The 27,547-nt window shown below is 38.8% G+C and overlaps 1 protein-coding gene across 1 annotated transcript; it reads right to left on the bottom strand.

The window, feature by feature from the left end:
* Positions 1 to 17: 17 nt before the first annotated feature.
* LOC109923466 (cyclin-dependent kinase 2-like) lies at positions 18 to 24,752 on the bottom strand. The gene is made up of 7 exons (XM_020523501.2): positions 23,529 to 24,752; positions 13,646 to 13,723; positions 12,247 to 12,367; positions 6,035 to 6,205; positions 5,159 to 5,260; positions 2,443 to 2,646; positions 18 to 248 (listed from the first exon to the last, which is right to left on the bottom strand). The coding sequence occupies exons 1-7, from the start codon at positions 23,858 to 23,860 to the stop codon at positions 144 to 146; spliced, it is 1,113 nt and encodes a 370-aa protein (XP_020379090.2). The 5' UTR covers positions 23,861 to 24,752; the 3' UTR covers positions 18 to 143.
* Between the last annotated feature and the right edge of the window lie 2,795 nt (positions 24,753 to 27,547).

Below are 27,547 nucleotides of genomic sequence, written 5' to 3'. Positions count from 1 at the left end.
GACAGACTTGTCTAGGCTCTTGCCAAAACACTCTACAAATACAACTTTGCAACTTAGGATAGTTAAGAAGATAATACTTTCAAGTAAAAGTGATAAAAGCAAGAAAATTGAGATGGTTCCTTTTTCTTCCAACAACCAAATATTTACAGCTGTAAATGTGGCAGTTGAATAGTGACATCACGGAAATATCGATGACTTATAGCAACCTTTGCAGAAATCCGCTTGTTTGGATCATACTGGAGCATTTGCTACAAATGAAAAGGAAACATTTCAAAAACTTTTATTTTCCACATTGGTCACTAAAAGTAACAGGAACACAGATAGACACTTCTAGTGCTGATTAAAATAACTACTGATAATTTTAAAAAAATTAACCAGCATATAATTTCCCATAGAGAACTAATAGCAAAGAATATAACATTCAACCTAAATCTATGATAAACAAGTACAAGAAAATTCAGGAATCTTATCATGTTAAGAACAGCAGAGCATGTTGTTAAATGCATATGAGCTCATTAATAACATCTAAAAACTTCAGAAAACTATCAGGAAACCATTTAACAATAAGAAATATAAGTCTAGAAAGGTAACAAATTCCTTCCAACTGAATCTAACCTGCCTAATATTCTGAAATAATTATGCACTCGATCTTCTGCCCTTCCTTCTTCTTCTTTAAAGGTTTCTCAAATATTAGGACATTTTCCTTTAAAAAGTGTTAACATAGTTTCTGCTTTACTGTTGTTTTATCAATCCTCTTCATAAAAATATATTCCAAACCTTTTTGGATCTTTTGCTCATTCTAAGTTCACTGTTGATGATTCATCCACAAGTGGATTTTTGTTTCCCTATGCACTGGTCAAAACTGTTTTTGAATATATTATTTTGAATATATTTCAGATCAATGCTTAACATTCTGAAATTCTTTTATCCTTGAGTCATCTTAGTGAATCTCTTCTCTATCCTTTTCACGTTCTGGACTTTCTTATGGGTACCTATTCATATACACAATTCTTACTGCAACCTAACAAATCATCTGTGCAAGTTGAAGGTCAATCATTGTTATAGTCTATGGCATGTTGAATATATAAAGCAAAATTTGGAAGATGTAAATGTTCAGGCACATTGCCATCAGCCATTTATGCTATCATACAAAATCAAATTCTACCCCTATTTACAAAACCTACAGTCTCACCCACCTTTTTAATATCTTTATAAATTTGATGTTGTAATTTAAAACAAAATTACAGATTTAAATCCTGTGTGCCTTTGCTATTTTACTGTGCTCTTAAAAGCAAAAAATTCTGTAATCTGTACCACTGAATGACAAGAAGAAACAATGGTACAATTCAAACTCATGTACTTGGATATTGCAACCTTAATTTAGCATGTGAGACCCAACAGGTCAAATCTAACTCAAAAAACTACAGCATGGAAGTCAGCCTGGCCTTTCAGACAGCTAGCTGTTTGCCCCAAAAATCATGTTCTTGCATAATTATATGTTTGAAATGTAAGTCAAATTCCTCAACCTTTCAGCCACAACAGGTCATACTTGCGTTAGTCAGCTTCAACTTTTCACCAACAAATGGATGCTTTACTTACTGTATCTTACAACTAAGTATAAGGGATCAAGCAGGTAAGACGGGGTGTATTATGAACATGTGCAGGAGTTTAAAGTATGCTCACACAGAGCAGACCCTGCATAGCAAACAACAAACATAGTGAACATCCACACCCTGCATTTTTATTCAGCAAATAAGTTTACCCTGTTTTTGGAGGTATTTTTCAAGATGGCAAAGGTCAACTTATATGTTGACATTTATATATGTTTTCAGTGGGACAGCAACAGGGTACTGATATAAAGACATTCCTTCAAGTTTTGAGCCAGTATCTACACCACTTTATAAATGGATACACAACTGTTAATATGCCTCACAATACAAGTCTTTATTCTCTGAAGGCTGTTCCCAGAGCCATGGGCCTAGACAAATATCAACTACTGCGGAGGACCATCAACTCAGTGAAAGATGCTCTTTGGCTTGCCTGACACTTCCATTGCAAGTAGTTGTCCATGACTGACAGTTGTAGATTGAGACATTGCAACTTCAAGACTACTGAGGGACACTCTGAAGCTTGGGCTAGCAGCCTTAAAGACTGAATGGGGAAAGATCACAGTCTAAGCCCCGCTGCCATGGTACACTGAGAAGGCTAGAATGAAACGTACAACATCTTGAGCTAAATAATTAACATGGATTATATATTTTAAATTTAGTCTGAAATTGTAAGGGTAGTAAGGCACCTCAACGATATTGAAAGTAATTGAATTGTACTGTACTTTAATGCTAATATTGAACTATTATGTAATATACTTTTACATATGATATGAATAAAGTATATTTTTTGAAAATAAGTTATAATAGTAATTTATTGGGATGTACTACTAACCATTAGTAGGTCTTTGCCATCTATGTCCAGATTGGGTAGCATCTTGTTGAAATCTTGTTTGACCCACCGAGGGAAATTTGCTTTGTAATCAGGTAACTGTGTTACCCCAAGCCACATAGCCTCATTTGGTGTACCAAGTGTGCGAAAAATCCTGAAAAGTTGATCAATCTCGGAATCTCCAGGAAACAGAGGTTTTCTTGTGACCTTTAATTGAAGAAAGAATTCACATAGATCTTAAAGGTGATTGGTATAGGGCATAGATCTGTGGAATTATATTGATTTTATTCCCTTCATTTACATTTTCTATTGAAAATGAAATCTGACATTGGGACAAGGGATCCAACTGCATCTTAGTTCTTCACCCAATTTATTATACTTCATCCGTGAGATTACATAGGTGTCAACGAATTATTGAACTATAAAAGACACTAATCCAAGGCCAAACTTTTCTTACTTAATATCTAAATGAGGAATTTTATTATAAAAACAGAAAGTGATGGGGAACTCAGCAAGTTTAGTATCATCTGGGATGTCTGTGAGTAAACTTAACGTTTCAAGTCCAATATGAATCTTCTTTGGAATGCATTTTAAGGTCAAAGAGAAAAAGTCTTGCTTTTCCCACCCCATCCGAGGTGCCTAATCTCCATCCATAACAATACTGAGGCTGACTGTAATAAACCAATTGAAGCTGCAGTTCAAACCAGCAAACACAGAAAGGACTTAGAGTGAAATTTGGCTGTTTTCTCATTCAAGTAAATCACAAAAACCACAGAGCTGATAAAGTATGTAACCCAGCTAGTATAAGATCAAAGCAACCTTACGAAATTTGTATATCCACTATTTTTATATTCAACACATTTTCTGCATTACTGTTCACTGTCAGTCAAAGTTTTATGAGAACAGGATGCTTAGCCATGTGGTCGTACTAAGAATACTCATATCAAGTTTGGAGTAGCTACTGCATTTTGGAACAGCAGGAAGTACACCATGGGTCCTGAGGATTTTGAGTATGTGTCCAGAGCCTTGAGGCATACTGAAAGGATAGGTCTGGGAGCACTGGGGCAGATTTTGGTATTATGAACAGTGTCCAAGTTAATGTAAAATATCTCCTTCGGTCTCATACCTAACTGCGCCTATTCTAATGACAGAAGCTGTTTGTGAGTAATACATAATTTAAAGTTTGTCGATAATGTAAAAGTTGCCCATGCAAATAACTCCTCAGTTTCTTTAAAGTCTTTGAAAGGAAGTGACTAAAATCTTCACGGAAGGAAAGTCACTCCTATTTTCAATTCATGCTCACACTCAAATTGCATTGCATGATATTTTGAAAATTACACATACTCATGATGAATAGATTGCACACAGGTAAATTTTGTAATTGGTACCTATTCAGACGTAGTGAAAGAGGTTTCCAACTGTAGGAATATCCAGTCAGGTATTAGTCATTTCAATTACTGAAAATAAAAGTTTTTCAAGGGTGACTTAATTTGTCCAAAAATAAAATGATAGTAAAACCTTAATGCATTGGAACAGAAAATTCCCATTATAAATGCTGACATGGAATTTATATATTGTGACATGTTGTTATATATAAGATCAGATTTTCAATTGTTCCCAGAGGCAGCAGAGGGCAGAAAAATTGCTGTGAGACAGCTGCACGTCAATCATCAGCATTTCCTGCCTCTGGACCATTTTAAGGAGGCTGAGTTGGAGATGCAGTGCTAGTGAGGCAGTCACATTTAAACAGCATCTGGATGGGTACATGAATAGGAAGGGTATAGAGGGATATGGGCCAAATGCTGACAAATGGGACTAGATTAACTTAGGATATTTGGTCGGCATGGATGAGTCAGACTGAAGGGTCTGCTTCCATGCTGTACATTGCTATGACTCTATAACTAAGGAGTCTATTTAATGCCCTTTTCCTACACCAACTGGAATTTTCCAGTTGGTATCTGGGGCCTACCGTGTGGCCAAACCATGCTCAGGGAAAGAAGATGGTCTCCTATTAGCAGGTCTAGGGCCCAGAGTTCCATAGTAAGTTAACCTATTTGCGCAACCCATCTCCGCAATGATGACAATGCAGAAAGGTAGCCACAGCGAGTCCGCAGTGTTCTCTGCAGTGCCCCTCCACAATAGCGCTCTCATGGTTGTGACCATTTTTGTTTTCAAAATTTTTGGAAATGCTGAGAGGGTGCCTCCACCTTGTGGTGTCCTCCCTTTCCCTTACCAGCAAGCTTCCTTTTCCTTTGTGTTGGAGAATCTCCTATTGGTCTTTCAGTGTCAAGAATTTGTTCAGCATATTTAATAGGATGGCAAACATGCACTTTAGCTGTTAATTTGTCATTCATTTAAAAATTATGTCAGATGACAATTTTTGACATGGTGGGCAGTCAGGACTCTGATCTCATTGTCCCAAACCCGAAACAAAAATCCTACAGTCTTTCTATTACCGGGTATAGGAAGTAAATTTGATATGTACTGGGAGGTCAAAATGTATTCGAGACTTATAATAGATACACAGATGACATTTCAGCAGTGAGATCATTCAACACATTTTTACACGTGTTTTTATTTTCCTCAAACTTTAAAAGGAAAAAAATTCTTAAAATACTAGGAAGGAATAAATACATATTTTATATATACATATAAATACATGTAAAAACAAAAATATATACATATTTTATAAATTAGTTGTATTTCTGATAATAAATACCATTTCTGCAAAGATGCATCCTATGCTCCAAACATCTACTGCTGTTGAGTAAAATTTACATCCCATTAGAATTTCTGGTGCTCTGTACCACAAGGTTACAACCTAAAAATGAAGTCAACAATGATATTTAATCACAGAAAAATAAAAATTTAGAATGTTTAATTCCAAAATCATTTCAACATAAATGTGTTAAAAATATATTTGACTGATCACTGTCCACTATAGATTCTAAAAGTATTCAAGAGTCTTAAACTATCAGCAGATTTCAGTGATTACTGAGAAATGTAAATGTTTATTGCTACTGAGGTCTATATGTGGCTCAATAATTAATATATAAATAGAGTAATGAAGTTGCTCTTTGCACTACCTAGGGCAGGGAAACAAGACTATAACAGATTTGGCATTACCTGCCTCAATTTATGGTAAATTGTTGTTGATTAACTGATCCCCATGATTCAAAGCCTTTTGGCAATGAAGAAGAGGAGCGTGCTATTCTTTTACAGTATTTTCAATTAATAGATATAAAGTCACTTTTTATCTTTTTTGATCTGTTGACTGAATTTTGCCACTAGAACTTAAAAGTGTAATGCGATTTCCCCCTCATCCACACCATCTTGCTGAATAGTTGGCCCTGCGCAGCTATATTACCCATTGTGGCCAATTAAAAGACTGACACCTAAGCTGCTGTCCACTCAAGCTTTCAAACCAAATTCCTGCAGCATTCTGATTTTGGAAAATGCGCATTAGTTGGTTGAGCAACCTTTTAAAAATGCCACATGTGAGCAAGGGCTAAATCCATAAAAGTTATGGGAGTAAAATTTCATCTCAAGTCTTAACTTTATTAACCACTTTCAAAACTGCACAGATCTTAATTACCTCATGGGTATAAGTGCGCACAGGAACTCCAAAAGCCCTTGCCAATCCAAAATCTGCTAATTTGATTGCACCAGCATCATTAATAAGCAAGTTTTGTGGTTTTAGATCTCGATGAAGGACTCTGTGAGAGTGACAGAACGCAACACCTTGTAGAAGCTGGAACAGATAACTCTGACAAAAAAGGTGTTTTGTTATGTAAACACTCAACATTCAGAAATAGATTATTCAAACGTTCATAACAGACAAATTGCATTTTTATCATCCTATCAATCCATCACAAATCTAAATAAATCCTACTGTGCTAGTTCATAATTGAGGTAACAAAACTTCTCCAATGGCTCCAGGATAAATGCATAATCTGTTCACAGAGGATGTTTTATTCCTGATGCCTGCAGACCTTAATGTCTTCTTTAAAATCTGATGCCTGTTTTAATTAGATCAATTAGGCAGTCCTCTTCTCCAAAGAAAAAGTGTGAAATTCCCTACAGTGTAGTCATTTTGATTCAGGCAATAATACTTGTGCCAATCGCGAAAACCAGCTTTTTATTAACTGAAACATCACAAACAAAAACATTCCAGGAGGTGGAATGATTGAATCGAATATTAAGTCTGAATGCTGTGAGTAAATTAATTGGAAGTTGGTACGATATTCTGGTTTCTGCAACTACCAGGCAGTTGGATAGAAGAACAAACAGTGCTTGAAAACGTCTTAATAGTAAAATAATACTTCTAAAAACCATCCCTAATGATACTGAGGCTGACTGTCATGAATTTATTGATTATAGCATTTTTTTGATGCTAGACATTGGGATAACTGGGCTATAGATTCCTGCTTTCTGATTCCCTCCTTTTCTGAATAGAGGTATGACATTTGTGGTGTTCCAATCGTTTGGGACATTTCCACAATCTAAATAAAAGGAGAAACTTAAAAACAAATGTATCCACTATCTCCACAGCCATTTTTCCAGATCCTAGGATGGAGTTCATCAGGTGCACGTACTTTGTCAGTCTTTGGGTGAATAAGATTTCTGTATTTATCCCTGGTGATAGTGATTGTTCTGAGTTCCTTCCTCCCTTTTGCCCCTTGATTTTCAATTATTCTTGGGATGTTTTTTGCGTTTCCTAAGATGAAAATCTCTGCAATTTCTTTGTTTCCTATTATTAATCCCAAGTTTCATTCTTAAAGGAAATAATGTTTGGCTACTCTCTTTTTATATGCTTGTAGAAGCTCTCTGACTGTTTTTTATATTTGCAGCAAGTCTACTTTAATATTCTAACTTCAGCCTCTGTGTATTCTTTTAATCATCTTTTGCTAGTTTAAGATTTTCCTAATCTTCTTGCACTCCCTCCAATCTTTGCAGCATTGACCAGCGGTAACAGAGGCAGATAGCCACATTATCTGAGTATAAATTAATGAGTGGTTTGAGCGCAAAGTCTCTCCTGCTTGGGCATTTGTGGTCAATGTGATTAGCTGGCAGCAAGGGCTGCCTCGATAAGAAAACCGCATCCTTCTTTTTAAATGATCCCTCCTTTGGACACCCAATTCCCATTGCAACCTCTGAACTACCTGACTGGACCCAATGAGCCTACCCAGTTTACCTGGCGTAAACCTGACTGCTCCTCCTCCAAGTGATAGCTGCAGTACTGGAAGAAGCCACCGCTCCTGGTGAAATTGCTGGTACTATTGAGCTTAGGTCTATGATTGATTAATAATTCTGAGAGGTGGAGGTGTAATATCCACCATGCAGGACCTGGGAAACCAAGAAGCTGATCAGGTGGGTGCCTGAATGCTTTCTAATTGTGTTCAGGCATTAGCGAATTGCAATGACAGTATTGCCAATGGCTCCCAGTGACTGAATTAGCCCGCCGCTGTGACAATTAAATCAAATACAAATCTGTACTGAGCAAGTTCCTTACAAAATAGAATTCAGTTGACATGCATGTTTGACATTTGCGTTAAAGCCAAATCAATGAGTGTTTATTTGTCATTGAAACCTAGAAAGACTAAGATGATGGAATATTAAAGTTGATGCAATAAAACTTTGACAACACTCATGCTTGGTCTGATAAACTGCAAAGAATATTCGTGCCACACATATGCCAAGCAATGATCATTTCCAATAAGAGAGTTTCTAACCACTTCCTCATGACATTCAATGGCATTAGCACTGTGGAATGTCCCACCAATATTCTGGAGATCATCATTGAACAGAAACTTAACTGGAACATCCTCATAAGGATTGTGGCTGCAACAGCAGGTCAGAGGCTGAGTACTCCACAGCAAATGACCCACGTCTTGAATTCCAAGGCCTTTTTATGATTTTCAAGGGACAAACCAGGGAATGCTCTCACTTACCTCAATGAAATGCAACTCTTACAACACCCAAAAAATTCAATACCATTCGGGACATCTGCTTATTGACACTATTTCAAACATTCAGTATCTTCTTCCTTGTTGAATTGTGTCTATAGTGAAGGCTATTGAAAGTGTGTTCATAACATGGACAACCAGATTGATTCTCAACCTACAAATCCTGGGGCTAAGAGCAGGAGAGTTTCATGGTCAGCCAGAACCATGTGGGAGCTGCAGTGCAATAACCTGTGTGTGTTAAAAGAACAATGCATAGGTTCTTGTCATCAGCTATACTCTGCGCCAAGTATCCTCTTCATTTCAAGGGACCACTGGACAAAGAAGAACCCATAAACCAGGTGTGCTACACCAAATTACCAAGGCTTCTTCATCTGAACACTACAAGATGACAGTCCCAGCTCCATTAATTTCTCTCGAAGTCACACATCATTTTGACTTGGAAATATATTGCCATTTCTTCATCATCACTGCGTCTAAGTCCTGGCACTACCTAACTAACAACCTTCATACAAGGACAGCACCAGTTCACAACATGGCTCACCATCACCTTTTCAAGGGTTACTAAGCCTGGGTAATAAATACTGCCCTTGTCAGTGATGCCATTTCACAAGAATAAAATAAAAATTCTAAAGTGTGGTGCCACAGAATGTTATGGTATGGGTTTATTCTCATAATTCTGTACATGTCAGATTCCATAATTTTACTCCTGATTTACAGCATCTGCAGTTTTTTCGATTTTTATTTAGTATTTAACTCACTGCCACATCTCTTCTAGGCATGCCCACCTTGAAGAAGTTCTGTTCCTCTCTCCGACAGGATTTCTATTCCAATCTTTGTCCTGGACCACCGACATTAATTTCACTGTCACTCCTGGTGTTTGACCAAGTATTTGGTAAAACTCGTTTCTACAGCCATATCACATTCCTCAGTGACTGCCTCCAGCTCAGCCTCACCCCACGTGGATTCCGACTGAAGTTTCATCCCTCATGTTTTGAATTCTCCCAGGATCACAGACATCTCTGTGACTTTCAATGTTCCACAGACAACTGCTTTCACCGCATCCTGAGATCCACACTCAGTACCATGCGCGTCACATGCACACTCTCGACTTTTTTCTCTAACACCATTGCAACATACTGGCTCAGAGTTGCACCACTCCGCAGTTCCACTTCGTCCTCCGGCTCATTTGTTGTGCTAACAAGAAACTTTTTATTTTCCTTTCAGGCATCAAGGCCCACAAAATGCAACAACTCAAAGATACCCACGGCCCTCTGGAACCTTCCCCTCCTCCCCTTCCCTCTCACTCCAATTCCTCCCCCAAAACCATCTCCTGTTGGGTATTCACCATCCTTCCTAAGCTTCTGCTCTCTGATGCTGAATGTTCTGTACTCAGCAAAGGCCTCAGCTTTATTCCTCTGCATCCCCCCCTTAACGAAATTCGGGCACGACATGATATCAAACTCTTCTTCCGCCGTCTTCCCCTCCGTGCCCATTTCTTTGGACACGAGTCCTCTCCCCATCCCACAGACCCCTTTGCCCAGTTCCAACATTCTCCCTCCACATGGAATCCTGCCTCTGGCCTTTTACCTGCACTCGATCTGTTCACTGAGAAATGTTGATGTGATATTGGTTGCCTCAATTTCTCTGCACCCCCCCTTCACCAAATTCAACCCATCTCCCTCCAAAGTGACTGCACTCAGTGCGCTTAGATCTAGCCCTGACATTGTTATTATGCCTGCCAATAAGGGTGGTGTTGTTGTCGTCTGGTGTACTGATCTCTACATTGCAGAGGCTTAGCGCCAGCTGTCAGATACCTCGTCCTATCTTCCCCTGGACCATGACCCCACCATGACACATCAGGCCATTGTATCTACGGTAACTGATCTCATTTCATCTGGTGACCTCCCCCCGGCTCTGCCTTCAAGCTGATAGTCCCCTGGCCCCGCACAGCTCGTTTCTACCTCCTTCCAAAAATCCACAAAGAGGGCTGTCTGGGCAGACCCATTGTTTCAGCCTGCTCCTGCCCCACAGAACTCATCTCTTCCTACATTGACTCAGTCTTCTCTCCCCAGTCCAATCCCTGCTCGCATTTATCCGTGATTCCTCTAACGCTTTACGCCAGTTTCAACATTTCCAGTTTGCAGGTTCCTGTCATCTCCTCTTTGTCATGGACATGCAATCCCTTTACACGTCTACTCCCCACAGGAGGGTTTTAGGGCTCTCCGCTTCTTTCTGAAGCAAAGACCTGAACCATCCCCACCCACCACCACCTTCCTCTGCTTGGCCGAGCTCGTCCTCACCCTCAACAACTTCCCTTTTAACTCCTCTCACTTTCTTCGGGTCAGAGGGGTGGTCATGGATAGCCGCATGGGCCTCAGTTATGCCTGTGTCTTTTTGTGGGGGACATGGAACATTCCTTGTTCCAGTCCTATTCCGGCCCCGTCCCACAACTCTTTCTCCGATATATCGATGATATCATCAGTGCTGCTTCCCTCTCTTGTCCAGATTTGGAATAGTTCATTGATTTTGCTTCCAATTTCCACCCTGCCCTCACTGGTCTATCGCTGACTCCTCACTTCCCTTCCTCAACATATCTGTTTCCATTTTTGGGGATAGACTTGCCTCTAATATCCACTGTAAACCCACTGACTCCCACAGTTACCTGGATTATACATCCTCACACCCTGCTTCCTGTAAAGACTCCATCCCATTCTCTCAGTTCCTCCATCTCTGTCACATATGTTCAGATCAGGCCAACTTTGACAAGGGAGCCTCCGAAATGTCCACCTTCTTCCTCAATCGAGGATTCCCCAACACCGTTGTCGACAGGGCCCTCAACAGGTCCAACACATCTCCCACAATTCCGCCCTCACCCCTCTCTTCCTTCCCGCAACACAGATAGGGTTCCCCTTGTCCTTACCTACCACCCCACCAGCATCCACATCCAGAAGATCATCAGACACCATTTCCGCCCCCTCCAGCCAGATGCCACTACCAGACACATATTCCCCTCCCCTCCCTTGTCTGCCTTCTACAGGGACTGTTCCCTCCGGGACACCCAGGTCCACTCTTCCTTCACTCCCAACATCCCCCCAGAGCCCCATGGCACCCTCCCCTGCAACCAGCGAAGGTGCAACACCTGCACATTTACCTCCTCCCTCCCCCCTATTCAAGGGCCCAAACATACCTTCCAGACGAAGCAACACTTTACCTGAACTTCCCAGAATCCAGTCAACTGTATTTGCTGCTCATGATGTGGTCTCCTCTACCTTGGGGAAATGAAGTGTAGACTGGGTGACTGCTTCGCAGAACATCTACGTTCTGCTCTTCTCTCTCTACGGGCTCTAACCTTTACCCTATTGTTTACTGCCTAACCCATTCCCCTCCCTATTTTCTGCATATAAACCAATGTTTTCCCAGCTACCATCAGTTCTGAGGAAGGGTCACTGGTCCCGAAACATTAACTCGGATTTTTTCTTCACAGATGCTGCCAGACCTGCTGAGCTTTTCCAGCAACTTGTGTTTTTGTTCCACAATTTTATTCATTCTTGTGACTGTGCCAATAGTGAGGCACAACAGTGTTAGAATAAAAGCAATCAAAACATCTCTGTGTTTGTACTTCTGTTTGTGGTTGACTTAAGCTTCAAATTAGCAAAAGCTTGGGAAAATATTAACTGCATGTCTTCCCAGAATGAAAATGGTGCCAGGTTTGAATCACAAAGAAGGGTTGGTGGGGAGAAGTTAGTCAAAAATGGGTAGAATTGGCATTTGGGTGATGAAAGTCTGCATGACATTCCAAGCCTGTGTAAATTATGTCAAGATAACTTTAATTCTTAATTACCTTAACTAATTGCAAAGGGAGTCCAGTAGGAGGAGCAGAGTCCATATACTTCTTCAGATCTTGATTCAGAAACTCAAACACTAGGTACAATTTCTTTTCACTGTGGATAACATCTAACAGTCTAAGACAAGAGTACACATATTAATCATGACTGCTTTTTACAATACTATGCTTTAGTAGATTCAAATTCATGTTATTGCAAATGTCAAATGAAAAGTAGAAATTTATCATGATCTCAGTCTCCAATCAAAAAGTCTAAACACTAGCAAATTTTAGAATTGCACCATGGAACAAATTGTATCATCCAACAATTAGCTTCTCTTGAATCCTGTCATACCTTCTTTATTTTATTCTATTTATTTTTATTTTATTTTGTTTTATTCTGACAATTAAAGAATATATGGAAACTTCACTGAAAATAGACCTTTCCCCATCCATGCTAAGGTATCTTTCCTTCTTTCCTGAAGTCACTAGCTCATCTCATAGTATAGAACCAAATATGTCAGCAACATCCTGATTAGTAACCAGTCAATACAATACCATAGAACGTGTATCATCAAGGTCCGTCATCTAGTGCATCAGAGCCAAATATGGTCCTGTTCTTAACTTGTGTCCACAAAAACAAATGTTCTGGATAAATTTAATGTGAATTGACCAAAAGCAGGAACTCTGAAACAAAAACAGAAATTGCTGGAGAAACTCACAGGTCTGGCAGTGTCTACATATACAAAGCACAGTTAATGTTTTGGTTTCAGTGAACTTTCATTGGAACTAGGTGTTCTAATGAAGAGTCACTGGACCTGAAACATTGATGGTGCTTTCGCTCCACAGATGCTGCCAAAATTGCTGAGTTTCTCCAGCAATTTCTGTTTTTGTTTCAGATTTCTAGCATCCACAGTTCTTGGTTTTATATCAGGAATTTTAGGTTAATTTCTCCAGAATGCTAGTCTTGCAGTCAATATATTCTGATCTGCTCACCAGCATCATTTAAACATATGGTCTGAATTAAAGATCTACTGTGTACAATGGGGGATCTTTTGACTGCAAAACTAACCAACTGCTTTATTTCTTGAGTCTTATTTTCAAACCATGCTAACAATACTTTGCTGCTCCCATAAGTTTGTTATCAACAAAGTTTGACTAGATTTAATAATTTGAAAGAGATGCCTTTGACTTCTGATGTTGTCTAAACAGCAATATGTGTTAATAATGGATTGTTCAGCAAATAATAAACTCCCATAACTTGCAGTCAAACATACAAAAAATATTTAACAAACAGTAAGTGAAAAAGCTTACAATTTGTTAAACTTTTACAAAAGCCAGTTCTGAGCTATTTGTATTTCCTTGTTGCACAGAACATTGCCTAATCAGACTGAAATACAAAAATAACTTTTCTTACTTCACAATATTTGGATGATTTAATTCTTTTAACAAAGATATCTCCCGTATAGCAGTACTTGGCACGCCTTCCATTTCACTATAAAATATAACAACATATTGAAAATATGAGCACATCATTGTCAGTTTCAAATTCTGGTTTATGGCTGTGATCTTCAGCAACAGTTCATTTGTCTTTTTGTATACCCTTTACTTAAAAAGAAAATGGCTAAGTATTGAAGGGAAATAAACTTGCAGGGTAACAGGGATATAGCCAGTTAATGGGACTGACTAGATTTGTCTTTAGATTTGGGATGGCACGGCAGCACAGTGGTTAGCACTGCTGCCTCACAGCACTAGGGACCCAGGTTCAATTCCACCCTTGGGCAACTGTCTGTGCAGAGTTTGCACATTCTCCCTGTGTCTGCGTGGGTTTCCTCTAGGTGCTCTGGTTTCCTCCCACAGTCCAAAGATGTGCAGGTTAGGTGGATTGGCTATGCTAAATTGCCCATAGTCCTCAGGGAGGGTGGGTTATAGGGGAATGGGTCTGGATGGGATGCTCTGGGGTTCAGCATGGACTTGTTGGGTTGAAGGGCCTGTTTCCACACTGTAGGGATTCTATGATAGAGAACTTGCAAGAATTTAATAATCTGAATGTCCTTCTCTGTGCTATTACAATTCTATTTGAAATTCAGACTTCAAATGTTCTTATGATTTACCCAATAAGCAGTTCAATGTAATCTAATGATTAATTTCCCAACTTCTTAATTATATTAACATCGGTTGAAACTTCCAATATGTTACAAAGATCAACCTGAATAGTGAGAAAAATCAAAAAGTCATACAGCACGGCAACAGACCCTTTGGTCTAATTAGTCCACGCTGGCCATGTTCCCAAACTAAATAGTCCAACATGCCTACATTTGGCCCATATCCCTCCAAACATTTCCTATTCATGTAGTTATCCAAATGTCTTTTAAAAGTTGTAACTGTAACTGCATCTACCACTTCCTCTGGCAGTTCATTCCACATACTAAACTCTCGCTGTGTAAAAAAGTTGCCCTTCATGTCCTTTATAAATCTTTATCCTCTCACCTTAAAAAGATGCCTCCTAGTTTTGAACTCCCCCACTTTAGGGAAAAGACCTTTGCCATTCACCTTACCTATGCCCTTCGTGATTTTATAAACCTCTGCAAGGTCACCCCTCAACCTCCTAAGCTCCAGTGAAAAAAGGCCCCACCCTATCCAGCCTATTTTTATAAGTCAAACCGTCTACTCCTGGCAGCGTCCTGGTAAATCTTTTCTGAACCTCCTCCCCTTTAATAGTGTCCTTCCTATACCAGGGCAATCAAACTGTACATAGTACTCCAGAAGAGGCCTCACCAACCTCAACATGACATCCCAACTCCTACACTCAAAGTGTGCTAAACGCCTTCTTAACCACCGTGTGTACCTGTGAAACAAATTTCAAAGAATTATGTACCTGAACCCCTAGGTCTCTGTGTTCTACAACACACCCAGGGATGAACATGATAACAGAATAAAATTATTCGATTCTCTCAACAGTTGCACAGTTTTTGTTAAGGTAATGGCACTTAAGGTAATCATGGTGTACCATTCAGTTTAAATTGCCTATTCTCAATCTTTCTTCCAAAATGGCTTTCCATGCTTCTCAAACTTGCAGTGTATCTGTTATTTTCTGCAGTCTATGTCCTCCTGAAGTTTGCTATTTTCTTCCTCACTATTTACTATATTTGCAACCTGTGTGTCATCTGAAAACGTTAAATTATACCCAGATTATTAATACATATTAAAAGAGCAGTGATCTGAATACTGATACCTAAAGGATACCACAATATATTTCCCTTGAATCTGTAAAATATCCATTCACCACCATTTCCTGTTTTCTGTCCAATAGCCAATATTGTATCAACGCTGTGACTGCCACAGCTTGTTAAACCAATGGGACATCTTATTAAATCCACATACATAACATCAACAGGACTAATTTCATCAACTCAATCATGTTTGCCAGCTTTTGTCTTCAACAATGCCATGTAGGTTTCATTTATTATCTCATGATTTTCCAAGTGAAAATTAATTCTATCGTAGATCATGGTTTCTATATTTCCCCCCACCGCCACAAGATTGACATTTGATGACTGGCTCATGATTGCTTGATTTTGTTTTTATTTTCAGAGATGTAATACATTCAACCCTTCATTGATCTGTGACTACACCACTATTGAAGGAGGATTGAAAGATTGTGACCAGAATCTCATATTTCTACCCTTGCTTCTCTCATCAACCCAAGATCATAAAATCACAGAATCCCTAAAGTGTGGAAACAGGCCCTTCGGCCCAACAAGTCCACACTGAACCTCAGAGCATCCCACGCAGACTCATCCCCCTATAACCCACCTAATCTAGGGCAATTTAGCATGGCCAATTCACCTAACCTGCACATCTTTGGACTGTGGGCAGAAACCGGAGCATGCGGAGGAAACCCACACAGACACGGGGAGAATGTGCAAACTCCACACAGACAGTCGCCCAAAGCTGGAATCAAACCCGGGTCCCTGGCACTGTGGGGCAGCAGTGCTAACCACTGAGCCACCGTGCCGCCCACTATGTATCCATTATGGCTGGATGATGACTAATTTGAGCCGTTCCAATCGTTTATTTATTTCTATCTATTTTCCTCCAATCCAATTTCTCTACCATACCAAGCTTCTTCTTTACTGTAACATTAGCAACATCTTAATTCATGAACATGGAGCCAGAGTCTCATTCAGTTAGTGATCTATGCCTACTGTTTCCACAAATTTCCTTTTTCGTACCTAATTGGTCCCATTGTTCCTCTGACTATTCTTTTCTTCATTCTTAAGACTTTAGTAGTTCCTTTTATGTTACTTGTAGTACAGATTGACCTGCTTTGATGAGCTAGCATGTCATCGCACATCTGGAGTCAAAAACAAGTGCAGTCTGCAGTTGAAGCTGACGGGGGACAACTGCCTCTTTAATACTGATATATTTCACCATATTTCGAAGTCATTAATACCAACATAATTTTTACATCATATTTTTATTTAATCTTACTTTCATGGTTCAATAGAAATAATTATGCTAGATTAATCAGTAAAGTTGTTAGAAAATAGGATGTTCTATGCAGCACAAGCAGAGGAGCTAGCAGATGCAAAACTTAGTTTTGAAGAAGGGTCACTTTACTTGAACGTTAGCACTGTTTCTCTTCTCAGATGCTGATTTTTCCAGCAATTTCTGTTTTTGTTTGAAACAAAACTTAGGTTCAACAGTGACTCCAATGGCAGGAGTATGTAATTACAGTGTAACAAGTTTGCAAGGTAGGTCCATTATAAATTGGATACAACTTATAATAATAGCTAACAGAACAGTAAATGCTGGGAGTTAAAGAAGGTAAAATTGCAGCATGTCAGTATTTTCTCATTAACCGATGCACATTTCAAGGCCTGCTAGCCCAGTGGGACAGGCAGATGTGAATAAGGATACCAAAAGGCAATTAACTGAAGTCATAAACCTGCATTTTGGGTCAAACTGCATAGCACAGGGCTTTCTTAGGCTATCTGAAACTCACCAGGGAAGTGCAGTGCAAGAATCAACCGGGCTATGAAATTCAGATTGGAAAGCCTTCAAATATTGAGCCAAGTTAAAAGCTTTTGCTCACAGGTTTTGCTCAGAGTGTAATTTCACTGCTTTAGAGATAACTTTCAAGACCTTAGGTTATTTCAGACATTTCTTTTACTTTATTTGTACTTCCTAGCTGTTGGCCTTCTCAGTACCATGGGAGCAGCTTCTGCAGCTCTAGTGTGGACTTCTGATTAGGAACTGGTTGAGCAGTACTGACACCAAAATCATCACCATCAGGGCTCACTGAGGATACAAATGAACACAGAGTTTAAACTCACTGAAGGCAATATCCCCAACACAATGTGCACTGACTGAAGGTCAGCTTTCTGGATATGTCTAGGCAATTGTGCCTCAGGAGGCTCAGACTTTCTTGAAAGTTTGTGCCGAAATCTGCTGTCACCTGGAGGAAGATATCATGCACAGTTTGCCAGATTATGGTTAAGATCACAACAATGCTGCATTTCTTTGCTTCTGGCTCCTTTCAGGGATCTGCAGGTGTCTCTTGTAAGATTTCATAATCTGCTACGCACATGGGCATTTCCTACATAAGCAATGCCACGTTTTGTAGGGAAGCCATTTATGTTCAATTTGCAACTGATAAAACCATTCAAAATAAGAGAGCCTTCAGATTCACTGTAAAAATTCATCAAATTGATTGCAGGGAGTCACACATTACATTAATGTGACAATCAAGGTGACCGAAGATCAAGTAGCAGGACATAAGAATTCACCCCATTAAAACAACTGGTGTGCAACAGTCAAACCACATGCCAGGGGTGGGCAAATTCATCTCTGAAAGTCACCAAAACTCCCAGGAAAATTCAATCATGGTAACAACCAATCAGAGAAAGGTGGTAGAATGGACAGAATCTTTGATGAGCTTATCAGCAGCAAACATATGAAATAAGCAGCCTGTAACTGAAGCAGCAGTGAGAAGTTAAGGAGCAACAGTCAGGAAGGCTGGAAATAGTGGGGCAGTCACAATCCAGAGGTAGCTGGGGTGGAATATGAAGCAGAGCTAGCAGGCCAGGAGGATGTAAAGCCACAAAGTTGGGAAATTGAATGCAAAGGGAGACAGGAGTTACAAAGGAGGGAAGATGGGCTGCAAAGGGTGGAAGGACTGTAAAGCAGGAGAGGGGTTGCTAAGAGGAAAGAGTATTTAGATATTTCTCAAAAGCCAAATGGGAGCCAACAAAACTTAGGTAATGAATTATTTGCAGATGAAGGTGAAATCTATAGCCAATGGCTACAGGAGTTCAGAAGCTACTAGACGGAGGAAAATGTAGTGTACGCTATTGTAATGAATGCTGTGTTAACTAGATAATTTAATATTGAACAGTTTTATTTTATGAAGATTTCAATTAATGTGTTATTAGATCTCAAAGCATCACACATAATGTGTATCACTTGAGATGTAATGCCTGTTGGAGACAAACATGCAACAGATTAATTATGACCTCACAGAAACTGTGTTTAGGGAGGTGACTTCTTAATCGATAGAAGTGTGTGTTGGTTTTCTTTTTAAAAAACATCTATTGCACACCTTTGCACAGATCAGAATTTTTTAGAAGGTTCAAAATTAAATCCACTGGATGTCCAATGAGATTTGGGGATTCAGGTGCATGGGTCTTTAAAATGGCCTGAACAGATACAGAAAATGGTCAACAACAAAAACAAAGTTGCTGGAAAAGCTCAGCAGGTCTGGCAGCATCTGTGGAGGAGAAAACAGAGTTAACGTGGGAGGAGAAAACAGAGTTAACGTTTCGGGTCTGGTGACCCTTCCTCAGTTCTGACCTGCTGAGCTTTTCCAGCAACTTTCTTTTTGTTCCTGATTTACAGCATCCACAGTTCTTTTGGTTTTTACAGAAAATGGTCAATAAGGCTAATGGATTGCTGGCCTTCATATCTAAAGGGCCACAGTATAAGGGTGCAGATGTTATGCTGCAGTTATACAAAACTCTGGTTAGACCCTTCTTGGAGTAAGGTGGGATTGACTCTTGCATGTAAATAATCACTAAAAGCATACCTAAAATACTAAATAATCAAGGGGCAATAGTGGGGGAGAAAATAAATGCAGGGATTATCACTAGAGAAAAATTACTAGGGAAAATACTGAGGCTAAAAGCAGATAAGTCCCCTGCACCTGATGAGTTGTGTCCTAGGATATTAAAAGAAGTAGCTAAAGAGATTCCAAGAATCCTTAGCTTCTGGAAAAGTCCCAAAGGATTGGAAACTAAAAGGGAGATAAAAAACAGGTTCAGTTAGCTTAAAATCTGTCATTTAAAACATATTACAGTCTATTATAAATGATGTACTTGCAGAATATTTAAAAATGCATAATGGAATCAAGTAGATTCAACATGGCTTCATCTGAATGGAAATCATGCCTGTCAAATTTATTATAATTCTTTGAGGAGGTTACAAACTGGAAGATAAAGGGGAACCAATAGGTTGGGTTGTAAACATTGGAGTTTAGAATGAGAAGTGAAACATATAGATTTCGTAGAGGGTTTTGCAGTATAGATGCTGAGAGGTTGTTTCTCTTTATGGGAGAGTCTAGGACTAAGGGCATAATTTCAGAGTAAGAGGTTGCACATTTAAGACAGAAACATGGAGGAATTTCTTCTTTCAGAGGGTGGTGAATTTACAGAGATCATTACCACAGAGAACTGTAGAGGTTGTGTCACTAAGTATGTTCAAAGCTCAAATTGTTGGATTTTTAAATCAGTAAGAGAGTCAAGGGTTCTCGTCAGAAGGCAGGAAAATGGAGTTGAAGATTATCAGATCAACTATGATCTTATTGAATAGTGAAGCAATCAGTGGGTTTCTCTGCATATCTTAAGGTCTTAAGGACAAGTTTATAAGAGATTGAATCATTGTACATTTTCGGACAAGAAATTGTCAGATATCCTTCAATCTAAAGAGGAATTCGCTCTAGAACAAGCGCTCAAAAAGGCTACTCAAGCAGAGAATAAAACAGGTGAAAGCTCAGTTGTACAGAAAGATTAAAAAGTGTGGTCATTTTCACAGGTGATGTCCTGAATACCATTGTGTTAGTTCTTAGCAACAATTTCCAAACTAAATGGAGAACTAAGTTTTTTTGTGAATCTCATTCAATTAAACAAAGGAGTCTGAAGAGATGTCCATCCAGTTTTATGTTGTTGACAGTTTGATCAAATTAGCAAAAGCAAGTTCTTTACAAAATTAGAGACAAACAGTAGATTTTTGAAGTTGCCCCTAGACGATGAGTCAAGATTTCTGACTGCATTCATCACGCTATTTGGATGATTTTACATTGAACTTTTGACATTTTGGAACTTCACCTGCACAAAAAAATCTTTCATAGAGTAACGTCACAGACTCTTGAGAGAAAATGAGCAACGATTTGTCAATTGGGCGATTTCCTAGGACACGATCAGTCAAAAAAGATCCATGACCACAAAGTTGTAGAAATATTAAGAACATTACAGAATGCAGGCCTCGTATTCAATGGGAAACATCAATTCTCAAAGACAACAATTACATTTTTGGGACATATAATCTAGAGCTATGAATCAATGTGGATCCCAGAAAGACTAGGGACATAAGAAAACTTTCAACACAAAGTACATACAAACAATTCTTCTTAGGCATGGTGAATGAAGTTGGAACGTTCATCCTACTGAACCATGGAAGTTTTGAAGAAAGAACAACAATGGTCTGAAGTCAGGAACAGACTGCAGCTTTTCAAAAGATTAAGGAGGAGCTACTCTCCATAGAAGTATCAGTTCACTTAAATCCAGGCTTATTTACCAAAGCAGCTGCAGATGCATCATCCACAAGACTAGGTGCAGTTCTCGTCAGATAATGGAACTAGGAAACGTCTGTACATCAGAAACAAAAACAGAAGTTGCTGAAAAGCTCAGCAGTTCTGGCAGCATCTATGAAGAAAAAATCAGAGTTAACGTTTCGAGTCCAGTGTCCCTTCCTCAGAAGGGTCAGTTCTGAGGAAGGGTCACCAGACCCGAAATGTTAACTCTGATTTTTTTCTTCACAAATGGTGCCAGACCTGCTGAGCATTTCCAGCAATTTCTGTTTTTGCTCCTGATTTACAGCATCCACAGTTCTTTTGGTTTTTATTTAGTAACCTCTATACATCAATTGCATTGATGGAATCTGAATGAAGATATGCACAATAGAAAAAGAAGCTTGGCTAATCCATGTGGACGTGAAAATTAGTTGCTGATCTCATGGAATTCAGCTTCCGAGTCAAAACAGATCGTATGCTACTAATTGCATTATTAGAATCAAAAGATCGCAAAAAATGCAATTGTGATTACAGAAATTCAGGCTAAAACTAATGAGGTGCAAACAATGATTTAATAAGTCTGCATTCTGGGTAAGGCATAAATTATATATGATACACTACACAGGGAAACGCTCAATTAGGGTGACAGGAAGACCGAATCCTCATTGAAGAAGTAAACTCATTTCACTATCACCCACTGAGGAAAAACTCAGAAATTTGTGCAACTCAAAAAAAAAGAGCGTAACAGTCAGCATGGTGCAACCAAAAAGTGCAAACAGAACCATTACTTTCCTCAAAAGTTACAGAAAGGCTATGGGAGAGGCAGCAATAGATTTATTTGAGTTTGAAGACATTTAGTCCTGGTAGACCTACTTCAAGAAGGATTGAAATTTCAAGACTTCACGCAATTACAGCACAGTCAGTGATTAAAGCACTAAAACAGGTTTTTTGCAGTTCCCCAGATAAATAGATTTCAATTTGTGAATGAAGAATTCAGAAAGTTCACAACAGAGGTGGGTATCAACCAAGTGACATATTCTCAATTTCATACTTAGTCAAATAGAGAAGTGGAAGGGCAGATAAGACCATAAAGTCACTAATGTCCAAGAATGCAGACTGGGACTTAGTATCACTCAGCTACAGAACAACTCTTAAATAATGGATATTCACTTGCAGAGTTATTCATAGGAAGAAGAAATATCATTGTTAAAGTGCAATCTCAAGCCAAATACAACTTCTCCAGACTACCAGAAGGTCAAGGAGAGAGAAAAAAAATCACCACAAAAGAAAGCAGCAGAAGTGGTATAACTTGAGACGCAAGGCAAAAACACTGTCTACTTTGAATGCAGATCAGGTTTGGATAAGAGACAAACAAGAGGTAGAAGCAACAGGCCTGGAAGGAACACATCAAACGAGATCATATATACAGAAAGCTTGACGGAACACTTAGGGAACAGCAAGGCATAGATCTTATTTGAGCCAAAATATGAGAACAAGTATGATATTACAGGATGTGGGCAGAGATATCATCACTTGTAACAGCATTTGCAACAAATAAACAAGAGTTTTCCAAAATATGTGACACTGATATTTCTTTAAACGGGCTGTTCTTTAATGAGTCTTTCCGTTACATGGTTAGATGGCAGTTCATAATAAAAAGGTGCTAACAGAATGATGAATGCCCGGAAATAATTAGCAAGCAGCAATTGGACTAAGTAATTCATATTAAAATCATTGATAGCAAAACTTCATTCAAATTATCTATGGTATTAAAATTGGAATATCAACTTAATATATTCGTTTGTATTTATTGCTTGCTGTTAGAATTGTTATTCTGCTCTGCTTTCATCCGAATTATGTTAACAATGTTTATACAGCATGTGTATTATTTCCATTTTCAAATCTAATTTATTGCTGTACGCGTACCCCGCTAGCCATGGTAATAACTGTAACGAACCTGTTGTATAGATCTGTACATTTCTTTGAGATGAAACTTGCAAATTTCCGACAAATTACGAGCGAAGTTTGATTTTACGCAACTGACATTTCATGAAAAATTATACTTATGCTAAGCTTAAAATGGAGACCTTTCATATAAAATGTCATTCAGTGGATGTACGCTGCTATAACATGAATGTGTATATACAAGCATCTTCAGATGACAATTAATAATCTACTTTTTCCAGCACCATTTTCCTTGGATTTAGGTACAGTAAAACATCCCAATCATATATTACTGTCATCAAAGACAGACGAGCATTGTCATTGTGCGTGTGTGTGCCTTTCTGATTTATAATGTAACATTTCAAAACTTAAGTGCGGCCATCACATAGCCACATAAGACACAGGAGCTTTGCATCAGCAGGAAGTACTGGAGTCGACACTTCACAGAAGTCACCTGTCAGCGAGTTTTTTTTTATTAGTTTTCGCTTTGCTAATGATCATAACTCACGCGTCCAGTCTTATTTTTTTCAGTGCCACCATCTCTCCTGTGACTTTATTCATTGCTTTGTAGACCACTCCATAGGTACCCTCACCGATCTTCTCCACCTTCTGGAAGTTGTCCATGGTTCCGCCACCGCTGCTGTTCTCAACAACGGCGAGGACTAGCCACCAGCGCGCGCTGCTCGCCTCCTCCCATCCGAATCCCAACGGCCATTCTCCCTCCCGCGCGCTGCTAATCTGCCCGGAGACATTCCGCCTTTTCCCGCCCTTTCCCCGCCGACCGCGCAATCTATTGGCTCGGTGTGACGGCAACGTAGTGACACCAGCCAGGTCCCCCATCACTTTGAAGTTCGCATCGTCTCATCACCCGGCTTCATACCACAAGTTTGGAAGGTGGATAAGGTACTGCGAAGGGAAAAGGCGGGGTAGAAAGGAAGGGAGGGAGGGGCGTACGCTGTTTGGCAATTAGTGAGTTTGTACAGTCCGAACGCATCGGACCCCTCAAGACGTTTAAGAACTATTTAGATGAACAGGCGAAACGTTATAAGCATTCGAGGCTGCGGGCGAAGTGCTGGCAGGTGAGCATAGAGTACATGAATGTTTGGTGACCACCGTGGCTATGCTGGCCTCTTTCCGTGCTGGAGAAAATAAAAACATTTTTTCAGTGCTGGAAAGGGGAGAATAACATGAATCGGTTGGTTAGAAAAAATTAAATTAAAAAACGACGGAAGCTCCAAGAGCACATCCGGATAATAAAACAAGGAACTGCGGGGTGCTGGAGAGCTGAAACAAAGACAGAAAACCAGCAAGTCTGGCAGCATCTGTTGGAAGAAAATAAAGTTACCGTTTCGAGTCTGGTGATTCATCAGATGAATGGCATTGAGAACACAGGCAACAGAGCTTAAAGGTGTAATATATAGGAGACCAGCAGTACATTGGAAGAGTCCTGCCTAAAGGCAACACAAGTATAGTTTCGACAGATGAGTTGAGGCAAGCGTGCACTCGGGTGTTGTTATGGTGATGGAAATAGGCAGACTTTAGTGATATCCCAAACATGTTTGTAGTCTGGTTTTGTTTCAGACAGTTCATAACTAGGGAATGGAGACAATATCTCCGGGTTTTCTGCTATTCAGCTGAAAGGAAGTTTTAGCTTATTCAGTAATCGTCAGGATTGTTGCATAAAGAATGAAACAGCAGGCAGATGCAAAAAAAACCCTGGATTTAAAATCAGGATATTCTCCCCTGCCCAAACTACATTTATTCCTCTACACTACTCAAGCCGGATTATCTGGTGGTCTTGTTGGTGCCTGCAAACTTGTCACTATTTCCTACATTACAACAGTACCATACTTAAAAATACTTCATTATTTACATTTGCATCATGAAAGGTGCTACTTAGATACAGATTTTTTTTTAATTTGCATGACCATCTTAAAATAAATAGAAACTAATATGGTCTACAAAGGAGTTTGTTCAAATGGGGACAACTACATTATCTTTATGGGCAAATTCCAGCATTTTTAAAATCCTCTTATTCTTCCTTTTTTGGGGACTGTAAGTGTGCAAGATTGGAATTTAGCAGGTAAATGACCAAAAAAAATCTGAAGTATTCTAATATGTTTATATTGAGAAACAGTTTTCAATAACCAATTCAGGATTAAAAACAAATCAAAAACTGCAGTGGCAAGTTCTGTGTTGCCACCTGAGGATAGAGTAATGTAGTCAATTTCAGATTACCACTTATAAGGTACCTTGAAACTGGCAGTTGTCAGCTATAACACAGCTGACAGGATCTGTACTTCTTACACATGCAGACTTTTGCTTTTGGGTGCCAAATTTTGAATGTCAATTGCCCTTTTTCCCCCATAATAAATCTGTTTAACTTGATGAAAACAGTCTAAATCTGATCAGTGGCAGAATCAAGAAAATTCCACACCTATTAACTAAATGTCAACAAGAAAATTTCACCAAAAAAAAAAGCTGTCCACCAACATAATTACAATTTGTTGGAAATTTTCAGCACTATTACACTACCAAATATGCATCGCAGCAAGTGACTTAAACTCTTGAACTATTGCAATGTGGTATTATTGGTATTACAATTGTTTTGATTATAAAAGTGAATTCTTTGAAATGCAAGTACACAAATTACATCTATCAAATTTTAGTTTACATTTTTCTCTCATTCTCTCACAGTCCAATTCTATTCCAAGGCAGTTTCAATAGGAAATCAAACTTTCATTACACCTGTATATACTATCTACATATTTGATAATAGCTTGAACTGATTCTAAAGTGAAACTCTTTCCTGGAATCTTTCTGCTTCATTCTGGTGTCACATCAAGCCACAACAATAGATCTGGCTGTATTAACATTACAGATTCACTTGGATGACTGCAACATATACAAAAGCACTAGGTAGATCAGGATTTACTGATAGAGAGTCAGGACTCTGTATTCTTTAGTCCGTACATACCAAGTAGGACCAAATGGTATAAATCTAATTTGCGGATATTTAAGGCAATCTTTGTTTTTTTGCATATATAGTTATTTGTTCCTGACAGATGGTTACCTGCTTTCATAACAAGCGGCAGCAAGTTGTACTTTCCTTCCTTATCTCAGGTTTAAGCGATTCCTCACTCAATCACAAGTTATATGGTACAGTTTAAATTAGTGCATCTCAAATTTTTTTCAGTGACCCCTTTTCAATGGCTAAACATTGCTGTAAATCAGGCCTAAAAAAGAACAGTTATGGTATTAAAAGAATTCGGTATTAAAAAAAGTGAAGAATTACAGGGACCATGCAGCTGTAAGCACTCAGTTGGAGCTTGAGACCCCTAAAATGTTGACTGAACCCACAATTTGAGACGCTTTGCCTTAGACTGACTTCTTTATAAAATGTGAGTGGCAATACCGAAGAGCTATGAATTAAGCATCTTGTTGTAAAAAAAAAATTCTGACCCTTGCTTTCAATTATAGATACATCTGTTTCCCACCCCACCCCTAAAAGAGTTCTTGTATAATCTGTATGTTCATAAAACAGCTTAGTACAAATAAGTTTGTAATTTACTTTTACTAACTGAGCTACACTAAAATGGTAATGATTAGCATTTACATTTGCAGCCAGTGTATCCGACTAGATCATCTTGTTAAATATGAACACTCACGTATTTTATGCACAATAGAAAGTGCCCGGAACAAAACAAAGCAAAATGTATAGGTTTGTTCATAAGTATATGTAAAAGACCATTTGTATTGTGTATACAGCCTCTCAATTTAGTGTTGGTATATTCACTGTAGGGACATCAAAAGCAACCCAAATATCTGCAGATCACCCAATTTTCTGCACAACTTTTACGGAGACGTTTAAAAAAAAAAAGTTGCAAAATGTTCTACTTTTCATTGTGAAAATGTTAGCTTCTCAAAAATGCCTCAACTAAATCTTTTATTTAGCTATATATACAAAAAATGTTCAATTTTAGAAGAATGTCTGCTTTTCACATCAAACCTTTTCGAATTAAAATTTTGTTGCATTTTTGTTTGGTACTTTGAAGTAATGAGAAAAACAAACAATCAAACCTTGAATAGTAGAAGTTAAGAAAACAATTAACTCAATTTGGAAGTGCACAAATACAATTTTTGAAAAACATTGAACAGCAACAGAGCGCTCTGCTGATCTAGTAGCAGATCAAGATTTTGCAATCCTGGACTATGAAAACAGGATGCTAAAAACAATTGCTTGCTTGTATGTTTCAATTAAGTGGACAGATACTGTTTTGTTTAAGGTTTACATAATAAGTGAAGCATTACATGAAAATACAGTTAAACTGTATTCATCCTTGTGTGCAGTGCACCTGGTCCTTTAATGCAATGCTATATCCAAACTAAAGTTTGACTGAAAGATCTTTCTAACCCAACTATAGCGTTGAAATGTGCAATCTGTACAATTGTCATTTTCTCATTTTTTTTAAGAGTAGGTACAGTTGAGAAAATAATATTAATTGCAGCTTTAAAAAATCCTCAGTA

This window comes from Rhincodon typus, chromosome 7, assembly GCF_021869965.1.
Source record: "Rhincodon typus isolate 14 chromosome 7, sRhiTyp1.1, whole genome shotgun sequence".
In the NCBI taxonomy this organism is placed as follows: domain Eukaryota; kingdom Metazoa; phylum Chordata; class Chondrichthyes; order Orectolobiformes; family Rhincodontidae; genus Rhincodon; species Rhincodon typus.
Note: the sequence above shows the minus strand (reverse complement) of the source record. Positions and strands in the feature narration are given on the sequence as shown.

Excerpts from the sequence above, each read along its gene's own strand:
- LOC109923466 (XM_020523501.2), bottom strand. The coding sequence starts at position 23,860 with ATGGGGGACCTGGCTGGTGTCACTACGTTGCCGTCACACCGAGCCAAT. Across the intron at positions 13,724-23,528 it reads AAAAAAATAAGACTGGACGC|TGAAATGGAAGGCGTGCCAA; the intron begins GTGAGTTATGAT and ends TATATTTTATAG. Across the intron at positions 5,261-6,034 it reads TGCGCACTTATACCCATGAG|GTTGTAACCTTGTGGTACAG; the intron begins GTAATTAAGATC and ends CTTCATTTTTAG.